The following is a 12,024-nucleotide window of genomic DNA, read 5'->3' on the forward strand; positions in this document are numbered from 1 at the left end:
CTCTCATAATTATTTTTCAGTTAATACAAAAATAGTCGAACACTTTGTTCAAGTGTGTGTGTTTATAACCAGGGCCTGAACCAACAATTGGTATCAGAGCAAGGTCGTCAAGCTACGAGTGCTGGTTTGAGAGTCGTGTTCGGAGAAGGGGGTGCAGCCCTCTAAACCGCAGAGAAAGAAATGCATAGGCCGGGCTGAAGAATGAAAAGAAAGAAGAAAGAGGCGATTCAATCGCTAGAAAGAAAGTGCTGATCTAGGTCAGCGAAACAGAAAGAAAGAATGGCTGATTGAAATCAGCAAAGTAAGAAGAAAGAAGTCGCGAACGACGTGAGAAAGAAGAGTCGTCGCCAGAAAGAAAGAACGCGAACGACGTGAGAAAGAAGAGTCGTCGCCAGAAAGAAAGAATGCGAAAGAAGACCGTAGCAGCGCCGCGAGAAAGAGAAAGAGGATAGTGGCTGCTGCCGACCAGACCGAAAGAACGTAAGACCAAGAGAGACCATTGCCGGAAAGGAGATACCGGCATAAGAAAGAAGAGACCAGTGAGAAAAGACCGAAGCCGTAATAGACCGAATGGCTTGAAAGAAAGACCGAAGAACTCGCTGGTGAAAAGAAAGAGAAGACCGTTGTTACTGGAGAAGAAGAACGAAAGCCGTAACAGACCGAACGGCCAAGATCGAAGCAGTTCTTCTTGCCGGAAGAGAAAGAACGTAGACCGAAACAAAGTGTTTCTTTCAGGAAGAAAGCTTATACCAAGACCGTAGGAGAATACCGTGACCGCGGTTTGTTCGAGAAAAAGCCAGATCGAACCTTCAAAGAAAGAAGACTGAGAAGAAGAAGGTACATGCAAAGAGGTGGTGATAAAAAAAAAGAGAGACGTGGCTGATGTGTGCTGTTGTTTTCAAAGGAGAACAATGGTGGTGTTTGTATGGTGTATGAAAAGAAAAAATCAAAGTTCATTTGAATTTTGGTAATAGCCATGAAACAACAAAACAAAAGGTTGGTTGGAAAATTCCAATCGAACATTAGCAAGAAAATGAAAGCAAGGAAGAGCAAGAACTAACTGCAAGAGGCAGGCATGTTTTAGCAAGAAGTTAGCAAGTTAAGCAAGTAATCTGACCCGTCTGGTTCGAATAGCATGTCAGCAAGGAGATTCGAAACAATTAGCAAGAAAGAATCACAATGATCCCGATAGAAAGAGAAGCATGAACGAGAGCTAGAAAGAACCAACATCAAGATTATGGGGGTGAATGTTGGATAATCTTGATGTGATGGGTCGACCGGGTACGGGTCAGCGGGCCGGATCTAAACTGGGTTGGATAGAAAAATGACCGTGGGTCAAGTGAGGAATTGGTCAGCCGATTTAGGTGGAATATGGCTCGTTTATTTAGCAAGTAAATTGGGGAACACGTGGGATAGTGGAAGACTTGGAGGTTGTTTTCTTTACGTACATGTAGGACTAGTTGTTGCATGTTTATTTTTCTATTTAAGTTGAAGTCCAAGTCTAAATAGATGTAGCTCTCATAATTATTTTTCAGTTAATACAAAAATAGTCGAACACTTTGTTCAAGTGTGTGTGTTTATAACCAGGGCCTGAACCAACATCCATTTCATCGTCTTCTTCACGCCCAAATAATACTCATGTTTTTACGTATGACGTGTTTCTTAGCTTCAGAGGCGAAGATACTCGTCATACTTTTACGGATCATCTCTATGAAGCGTTACTCGGAGCAGGACTTCGTACTTTTAGAGACAATGATGCAATCGACAGAGGTCAAGAACTCAAGCCTGAAATCGAGACCGCAATCATCAACTCTAGAGCTTCAATAGTTGTACTGTCGGAGAACTATGCAAATTCCAGATGGTGCCTTGATGAGCTTTGTTTGATCCTGGAGCAAAGGAGGGAGATCAATCATTTCGTTATACCTGTATTTTATCATGTGGATCCAGCAGATGTCAGGAAGCAAAGAGGAAGTTTCGCTATTCGAAGGTCACGATGCTTTTCAAGTTGTTTGGCATGTTCGTGCATGAACACAAAAGAAGGGTCAAAATGGACAGAGGATAATGTGAGGAGGTGGAAGGCAGCACTAACAGAGTTTGCTAATTTGACTGGCATGGTTCTTTCAGGGTATATATGCTTTCTGTTCTCTTCATATTATTTTTGGGTTAGTAATCTATTAGTTTGATTATTGCGTAGGTTAAATTCCGTTAGGAGTATCAACTTCAACTTCCTTTTTTTCCGAAGTATAAAACCTGAAAGTATCAATTTGAAGAAAAACGAAGTGAGTAGTTTTCAGAACTTCATACCAAATCGTAAATTGAATAGGAACCTTTGGAGTCAATTCATTACTTCTGCACATACTTCATTTGGTTTGCACTTCTCAAGTCCCAATTGAATAATCAAACACAAGAACAAGAACGAATGGAATAACTCTTCAAGAACTTTTATTATAACCAAGAAAATATAACTCAAAAAACTTGATTACAATAACTCATAAAACCATAACTCGGTTTATCTTCTCTTGACACTTATCTTAATAATACCTAACCCTACCTTGGTTTATATAGGCTTACCCTAACTTGGTGACCAAGACATTACCATATAACCCTAACTTGGTGACCAAGACATTACCAAATATAATTATAATGTAATTAGGAAACTTAACCAATTATGACCAACTTGTCAACATTGATCCCTCAAGTTCACCGACTTGTGACTTGAATTCCTTTGTCACCCTTTCACATCACCTACTTGTGATGAGTCGGGAATTACCGCCAACAATCACCCCCTTAATTTCCGACTCGAAATAGGTAGGCTCCAACATGTCTTCTTTGTCTTGATTCTCATAGAACTCATCTTGATCTCTAGCTGTGTTTTTCGGCTCCTTCCTAGCTCGAACGTTCTTGCGACCTTGTACTCGACTAGTCTTTTTTCCACGACTCGTCCTTTGGTCATAAGAACTCGCACCACCATTGACTCGGCTGCGATCTTGAGCAAACACTCGCTTTCTTGGATCATTAAATATACCTCCTTGGGTTTGAATCCCTTGCTTAACCTTTTCTTTGAATTCTTGAACATTTTTCTTTGGACTTTGAATTTTGGGCTTCTTTATTAAACATGGATCTTTGAGAAGATTTTGACTCGTACTTGCCGTATCATCTTTCAGTTCACCTCTTTGTAGATCCCTACCCGCAAAATTCTTTATTCCAGTCATGTTATCTTGTGTACCGGAACTTGCTATCTTGAGGTTGATCTTGTACAAACGGTTCTTGGTCCTTGTCACCTTCATCATAAGTTTTCCTGTATCATCATGAATGGTTAGCAAATCACGTTTCATGTGAATGTCGCATCCACCTTCCGTTGCTTGACCAAGACTTAAGATATTGCTTTGCAAACTCGGTATGTAGTAAACATCGGTTAACAGGCGCTTCTCACCTGTTTTCCCTTCAAGTAATACCGATTCCTTTCCCCGTATATCAATACAAGATCCATCTCCAAACTTCACCTTTCCCGTGACATGTTCATTAAGTTCAAAGAAATAAGCTCGATTACCCGTCATGTGATTCGATGCTCCGTTGTCGAGATACCAATTGTCTTTCTCCATTGGCTCAGTCTCGAAACGTTTTGGATTCACCCATTCTTCATTTAGAAAAACCGTCTCTTGATCACATCTCATCATGAATAATGATGGATCAAAATCATCGTTTTTAGCTAAGTTAGCTTCATCTTGTTTCTTCATACGATCCGGACATCGTGACGCGAAGTGACCAAATTTATCACAACGGTAACACTGAACCTGTGATCTATATTTCCTTCCTTTTTGGCGATCATTGGTTCTTCTTTGACCCGTTTGCTTTAACCCATGATCTTGACCGTCTCGGCTTTGACTTCCATCTTGGTCCTCATCATCCAGTCCTGGCGTCTATCTCGGTAATTTGAACCGCCTTGCCCACGCCCTCGCGTATTTTCATAGGATTTGGATTTCGAGGATGACTCACCATTGGCAAACATTAGATTACCTTGATTTTCTGCTAAAGACTCGATACCCTTAATCCTGTCTTCGAACGTCTTCAGTCTACCGATCGCTTCCTGAAACGTCATAGTCTTCAAATCTGCAAATTGTTCAATTGAAGCTACAATTGGAACACACTTCCCTGGAAGGGAACCTAACAATTTTCTGGTAAGTTTTCTGTTTTCATAGGTGGTTCCCAAACTGGCTGCCTTGGTAACCAACTGACTTATTCTGCCCGCGAAAGAATCAACTGTCTCTGTTTCTTTCATCTTCAAGGATTCGAACTCATTTTCCAGTTGCTCTAGCTTTGCCTCTCGAACCCGTTCAACCCCAACATACCGTGTCTTCAACGCTTCCCAAATTTCCTTTGCAGTCTGAAACTGAGCTACTTGAAACACGAGCTCTTCGGGTATTGCTTGAAGTAGAAGTGCAACTGCCATGTCATCCTTTTTGGCATCTACCTCCTTTTCGCCTGGTTCTAAAGCTTGCTGTATTCTATGAACCTTGAATACTGCCTTGATACGAATTGCCCAGATGTTGTAATTTGTTTCGGTTAACATTGGACACTGTAAAGTTGTGGTACTTTGATCCTTGACCACAACCGGTGGTGGTCTATCCCCATTCGTCATTGATTTCTGAACAACTTTTCAGAAACGAACGCGTTTGCTCACAGAAACCCGGTTACGAATACCTCTCGAAAAACCCGGATAAAAAATCCTGAATTGAACCCGCTTGTTTAACCAAGTTAATGGTTAAACCACAACTTAGTCTAAACCAACTAAAAGAAAAATAATAAAAACCAACTTGTTTTTTTTTTTTTTGGACGCTGTTTCTTAAAAAAAAAAAAAAATAAAAAAAAATAATAAATTGTTAACTTTTTTCTTTTGTTTTGATATACACTGCCAACAAAATCAACCAAAAAGCCAAATCATCTTAGTTGACCAACCAATCAATCAAAAGTCTAATCAAACTACAACCCAACTTTGTGTGCTACGTAGAGAACAGAACCGGAAAACGGCGGAAACGTATGGCCAACGAAACACACTGTTTTTTTTTTTATTTAATTCAGAACAAACTTACTACCGTACGGTTTGTTTGATCGGCGGTAGTGGCAATAATTGAACTCGACTTAGTTAAATCGGTAAAACACGACAATGACGGCAATGTTTACTTCCAGCAACGACGGCTACTTCCGACGGCGACGGCGTATTAGTTTAAGGTTCTTGAATTTGGCTCTGATACCAATTCAAGTCCCAATCGAATAATCAAACACAAGAACAAGAATGAATGGAATAACTCTCCAAGAACTTTTATTATAACCAAGAAAATATAACTCAAAAAACTTGATTACAATAACTCATAAAACCATAACTCGGTTTATCTTCTCTTGACACTTATCTTAATAATGCCTAACCCTACCTTGGTTTATATAGGCTTACCCTAACTTTTGGTGGCCAAAACATTACCATATAACCCTAACTTGGTGACCAAGACATTACCAAATATAATTATAACGTAATTGGGAAACTTAATCAATTATGACCAACTTGTCAACATTGATCCCTCAAGTTCACCGACTTGTGACTTGAATTCCTTTGTCACCCTTTCACATCACCTACTTGTGATGAGTCGGGAATTACCGCCAACAACTTCTTGAACACATTTAGCACAATGTCACCAATTTATACAATAACATGTAAAATATCAATTGAGAAGAGAAACTGAAATGATAAAAATATGCGTGTGGTTGCTGAATTTAGGACTTAATCAGGTTGTTGTTACATTATTTTTATTTCCTACAGTTACTATGGCATATATATTCCGCGCATTACAATAGGACTTAATAAGGTTGTTGTTACATTAATTTTATGTGCTACAATTACTACGACATATATATTCCGTGCATTACAACAGAACAACTATGTTCTTAAGAAGTAGAATTGTCATGCTTAGAATATGTTTTTTTTTTCCTTTTTCTTTAGTTCCAGATCCGAGACAAACTTCATCGCAGAGGTGGTTGAGACAACTACGCGTAAACTAGATTTAAAACAACTTAGTATCCCCACCCATTTAGTTGGAATGGAGGCTCGAGTTGAAGTAATTAATTCGTGGTTGTATGATGATCAACATAGTGTCATAGCAATTTGTGGCATGGGAGGTAGTGGAAAGACAACACTCGCCCAACACATTTATAACTTACACAAGCAAGATTTTAAATCTAGCAGTTTTATTGAAGTGAATGGAAAACAACCTTATGGTTTGCTTGGGCTACAAAACCAACTTCTCAAAGATGTTTTGGGTGGAAAGGGAGTAAATGTATCAAGTGTTTTTGAGGGTACAAGTAAGATTGAGGTGGTATTACAGACCAAAAGAGTGCTTATAGTCCTTGATGACATTGATCAACATGAACAATTAAGCGCGTTGCTTGGAACAAAGGCGATTCCTACACAAAGTAAGATTATCATAACAACAAGGTTTCTAGGCATACATGCATGGTTTGGGTCCATATCTAGGAGTTGCTTGGTACACAAACTCAATTTGTTGAATGATCATGAATCATTAGAGCTCCTAAGCTCACATGCATTTGGATCCAAAATTCCTATTGAAGGTTTCAAGGAACTTGCAGTACAACTAGCAAAATATTGTGGAGGAAATCCGTTGGCTCTTAAAGTATTAGGTTCTTCACTATACGTTAGTGATAATGAGCCATGGATGAAAAATAACATGAGAGAAGTTTGGGAAAGTAGGTTGAACTCACTAAACTCATTAAAAGGAGATCTTGATTGTAACATCCAAAGTGTACTACAAAAGAGCTTTGACTCCTTGCCACTTCGGAGTCATAAAGAGTTGTTTCTTCATATTGCTTGTATCTTTGTGGGTGAATATTTAGATGTTGTAAAATTCATTTTGGAGGATGAATTGAATGCGAAGTCTGGGATCTTGACCCTTGTTAACAGATGCCTTCTTACCATTTCACATGACAGACTGACAATGCATCAACTACTTCAAGAAATGGGAAGAAAGGTAGTTTGTGATGAGTCCAAAGATCCTGCAAAACGTAGTAGAGTCTGGCGTGATGTTGAGTCTTATCATGTGCTGAGAAAAGGAATTGTAAGATTCTTCTTACGCGTCTCTAAAAGCTTGTTCTAGTTTAAACTAGCATTCTCTAATTTCATGTCTTTTTCCATTAGGGTTCAAATACAATTGAAGGCCTATCTCTAGACATGCGAAAGGTTGAGCAAGGGATGAGATCAGAGGTAAGATAAGAGAGTGTTTTTATTGTTTGCTACTTGGTAATATGTATTTACAATTTCTTAAGATAAGAGAAAGTGTTTCTACTGGTGCCTTTTAAGTCACAGTTTAAAGACCTTGTCAGGATTTCCACTATAACCTAAATAATAGGAATTTCTCATGATGTCTAATATTATGGTTCAACTCACAACTCTCATTAAATGGTTTTCTATTTATTTTACCTCATACTTAATTTGCAGACATCAACCCTTGACACAAGTTCCCTAGCAAAGATGGACAAATTAAAATTGCTCCATCTCAAATACGTGGAACTCACTGGGTCCTACGAGAACTTTCCAGAGTTAATATGGTTGTGTTGGCATAGATGTCGTTTGAAAACATTGCCCTCGACGTTATCAATGAGCACCTTGGTGGTTATAGTTATGAGTGATGGACACTTGGAAAAGTTTGAAGTACCCATGGTATAAGGAATTCAGTCCTGTGTTTTAGACATTCTTCATTTGAATGTACAATCATAATTTAAACTTGTTATTTTTGGAATAGGTTCTTAATTCGCTCAAGTATTTAAGTTTTAAAGGTTGTGACAAACTTGTCCGCATCTGCAATCTCTACCGACTCCCTAAACTTGACACTTTGATCCTCTGGAACTGTAGCAGTCTGACTCATCTTTGTAAATCCGTAGGAGTCCTTGAGAATTTATCTTGGTTGGACATGGGAGGGTGCACTAAAATGTGGAAGTATGTAAACCAACCGGAAACAATGATGCTTTCTTTACCCCAATCTAATATATTGTTGGATTTCACAAACTGTGACCTGGATAACGATGATTTTTGTGTGACATTCCATGCCCGATCATTGTTTGACTTGTGTTTAGCAGCCAATCCATTTGAGTACCTGCCTAGCAACATTGACCTTAAAATGCTTCGCAAACTCAACTTGTATTGTTGTACAAACCTGAAGTCTCTCCCATGTATCCCAAGTACGCTTGTGGATTTGAATATAGATTGGTGTACATCTCTCCAGAGAGTAACATTCGAATCAGGTCATTTCGGTCTGCAGGAGTTTGCTTATGAATGTTGTTTCAAATTGTCTGAAATTCAAGGCCTTTTCAAATTAGTGCCCATAGCAAAAATTAATGAAGAAGATCTGGGTCACATGCAATGGATCAAAGCATATGAAGATCATAAGGTGGACCTAGTCGGTGATGATATTACTAAAGGCAGAATATGGCATACCCAGGTTATCTCTCTTACTTATTCTCAAATGCATGTATGAGCACACAATAACACATATTTTAATATATGACTAACTAAACTTTTATGTGGCGTAGATGCTGTATGAATATGGTATAATGAGCACCTTTCTGCAAGGCATAAATGATCAAATTCTGACGACATACGAGTATACTTCATCATCCAGTTCGTTATCCTTTCGTGTGCCTTGTCATCATGAGAAAAACAGGATCCAAGGGTTAAATTTAAGTTGCTTATACAGATCGTCCGGATCAAAGGATAAAGGTATGTGGATTTTGTTTGCCAAAATCAGCAACAGAAGCAAGGATCTTACTTGGATATACAACCCTGTGGTGTATTGCAAACCCAAAATTGATGAGGATGCTGCGTGGGTAAGCTATTGGCCACTTGGTAACATATTAGATGCCAGAGATGAAGTCGATGTGGATATATATGTGGAGGAAGGAACAATGATAGTAAGTGGTTGCGGTGCCAGCCTTGTGTATATGGATGGTGAGGTCGATGAAGAAGCGAAGTGTCAGAATGACTCGATGAAAGAGAAAGAAGTGATTGGAGGAGATCTGTCTGAATTCATGGTAACCTCAGGAGGCTACTATCTTTGCCGCCGTGATTTCTTTGGTCCGAAGACCTTTTATTGGTTAGAATGGATGTTTGGTGACGACGTTCATTATAAAGGTATGTTCTTCATTTATTTGATAATAAGCTGAAAACAATGATAAAGAAACTGATATCACAAAATCCTCATAGATTCACAAGGATGGAGAAAAACTTATCAGTCAATGCGATCTAAGGTGCAAAGAGAGCATGTAATCTCCTTTCGGAAAGTACGTATATACCTTAATCTTTCTTTTTGGTGTGAATGCCAATTTAAATGTCAAATTTCTAGATCAACTCATTTACTTCTCGGATCCAAAGTTATTTTTCACATTTCTCTTTAGTTATTTATTATTTGTACATGCTTAATTGGTAAGGGGTGGATGGACTTTACTTCTTTCCTGTCCTAATGTTTTTTGACGAAACCATGACAACATGAATACACTTGAAAATACATTTACGTACATACTACTTGCTCCATAGTATGATGATCGAGATTTATTGTGTATCTTTATACTATTTATCATTAAAAAAAATTCTTAAATATTTGTTCTAAAAATGCTACTTATCATTGGTTTGTATTTGAGGTCACTTGAATGCAAAAAGAAAGAAAGAAAAAGAAATAGTGTTAACCAGCATGATACACAATTCTTAATTAAATACCGAGACATAATATCAGTTACTTAGTTAAGACATAACTTTTGTGTGCTTACTATGTTGCTTGATCTTTGATTTGTTGTGTGTCAGACAATTGAGCTGGGAGTTGGCTTCAATAGTGAAACTGAAATCGATAACATAGAGAAGGCGGTATATAGCCTTGTGGGCATTGAATCTGTTTCGTCTCGTAAAGAAATGGGAAAACTAATTGTCAACGGATATGTTGATCCAGTAGAAGTGGCAACCTGTGTGAGGGAATTTGACAACATGGTGGAGATCTTATCTGTTAAACTAGTACTTGATAAGATAGAATAACTTTTTTATCCGTTTTAGAGTTGCGAATAGGGTTTGATATAGACACCGGGCATACCCTTTTAATCCGTTTTAGTTAGTGTCCACAAGAGACCAATTGAATCATCACAATGCCAATAACTCCAAGATCAACTGGTTTAGGAGGAAATACCCATGACCTTCCAATGTGGGAAGGTCATGGGTTCGAGGGGTTTTGCCACAACGGGTCTTAGGGCGGTGGGTTTCCCCTAGAATGGTGGGCGGGCAGGGTCATGAGCGATGTCTATGTTTGCAGGGGCGTGGGTGTCCTTTCGCCAAAGTGTTAACCCAGGTAACGGGCTTGTATAGTATTCGTTTTTACCCAATTTCCTGCTTTTATTTATTTCCATTTCAAATGTAAAACAAGTGAACTGTTAATTTCAAAAATCCATGTTTTGTTTTGGCTGAGCATTTCCGGTCTCAGTCGAAATGTTCTAGACACTATTTCTATCATCAATGATTCAATGTATGCATGAAAGAGTATTTCCTTTGTAAACTAAGCCCTTTTAAAGTTGAAGAGTATTTTTACACTATAAAGACGACGTTAAAGAATATTTTTACACTACGTAAACAGTTTGGTAGAGGAATTATAATCATGGGAGCTATTTCATTTGACTTAAGGTCATAAGCACAAATATATATTGTCAACAGGGCCGGCCCATTAGTGTAAACATGTGAGGTAAGAGCCTAGGGCTTCCAAAAATTAGGGCTTCATTTTTTATAAGAAAGATACACATTGGGCCAGGTCTGTATGCAAGATTTAAAGAGGTTTTGGGCCGCACGCTGTTATGAATCGAATATCACAGCTTTGGATTAGGCAAATAGCTGATGCAATTTATAGAATTTATTTGGAATTCCAATCATCCAGTAAAAATACCTTGTGCAATTAATAGAATTTATTTTGGAATTCCAATCGTCTAATAAAATACCTTGTAAGTTACAAAATGTTCTTGTGCTATTTCTTGCCCGAATTTATTTCAGTATATATGGATTCAACATGATTCTTTGTTTTCTTCTCACTTCCAATGGTCTAATGCTTGGACTTGAAACGGTATCAATCCGATCATCAACTCTTATTCGATTGAAATATGTTCTTAGTTTACTGTTTTTTTTCTCTTGTGGAAGATATAACATTTCAGAGTGGAAAACACATTGTCACATCCTCCAAGGTAATTTTATATACATCTAATTTATACTTTTATATTTCTGCTATTGGATGAAAATTTGTTTAGTATCCGATTGTTTCTTCTTAGTAATAAATTATTTATTCTTAGTGGTTTATTAGGTGAACTGATTGATTAGGTAAGGAGATAACTTCGTAGAAATGTAACCAAATTAGACAAGTCTTACAATTAAGTCATTGAAACTTTTTTTGTCTCTATAAAATAACTCAAGTTTCATTTGATGTTCTAATACTATGTAATTATTAGGTTACCAGGTTAGTAATTATGATGTGTCATGTTTTATTATTTTTTTTGATTTTTAATATGATGTGAAAAATAAAATTAACAACATGGATTTTTCTCTAAAAAAATTGAAAAATCATTTTTATTCTAAAATAAATAAAATATATAGTGTTACGATTAGGTTTTTTAAAGCAAAAAATTTTTACTTTTTGAGTGAGTAACAAAAATGTTACGATTGAGTTTTTTTTTTTTAATTTTAAAAATCGTATTGGTATTTTTTGTTTTTTTATACTAAACTAATAACACTATAAAATATTAGACCACCTGTAGTCGGGCATTTAAAAAAAAAATTGCCCAAACACCCCCAATAACGCCCCAGGGCCGCCCCGTTATTCGCGAAAAAAGCCCCCTTGGCATTGTTTGAAACACGCCTTGCCCCCATCTCATTGCCCAATCACCTTCCATCTCACTTTTTGTTATCCAATAAGATTTTTGAGGGTTTTTGTTTTATTTAATTATTTT

The 12,024-nt window shown here is 37.5% G+C and overlaps 1 protein-coding gene across 1 annotated transcript; it reads left to right on the top strand.

Moving 5' to 3' along the window:
• Positions 1-1,324: 1,324 nt before the first annotated feature.
• Positions 1,325-10,566, top strand: LOC110877256 (disease resistance protein RPV1). The gene is made up of 9 exons (XM_035976841.1): positions 1,325-1,430; positions 1,588-2,125; positions 5,993-7,121; positions 7,202-7,267; positions 7,502-7,723; positions 7,806-8,501; positions 8,593-9,190; positions 9,263-9,339; positions 9,857-10,566. The coding sequence occupies exons 1-9, from the start codon at positions 1,325-1,327 to the stop codon at positions 10,079-10,081; spliced, it is 3,657 nt and encodes a 1,218-aa protein (XP_035832734.1). The 3' UTR covers positions 10,082-10,566.
• Positions 10,567-12,024: the final 1,458 nt, after the last annotated feature.

Source organism: Helianthus annuus, chromosome 9 (assembly GCF_002127325.2).
Source record: "Helianthus annuus cultivar XRQ/B chromosome 9, HanXRQr2.0-SUNRISE, whole genome shotgun sequence".
Classification (NCBI taxonomy): domain Eukaryota; kingdom Viridiplantae; phylum Streptophyta; class Magnoliopsida; order Asterales; family Asteraceae; genus Helianthus; species Helianthus annuus.

Excerpts from the sequence above, each read along its gene's own strand:
- LOC110877256 (XM_035976841.1), top strand. The coding sequence starts at position 1,325 with ATGACCGTGGGTCAAGTGAGGAATTGGTCAGCCGATTTAGGTGGAATA. Across the intron at positions 8,502-8,592 it reads GCAGAATATGGCATACCCAG|ATGCTGTATGAATATGGTAT; the intron begins GTTATCTCTCTT and ends TATGTGGCGTAG. Across the intron at positions 9,340-9,856 it reads ATGTAATCTCCTTTCGGAAA|ACAATTGAGCTGGGAGTTGG; the intron begins GTACGTATATAC and ends GTTGTGTGTCAG.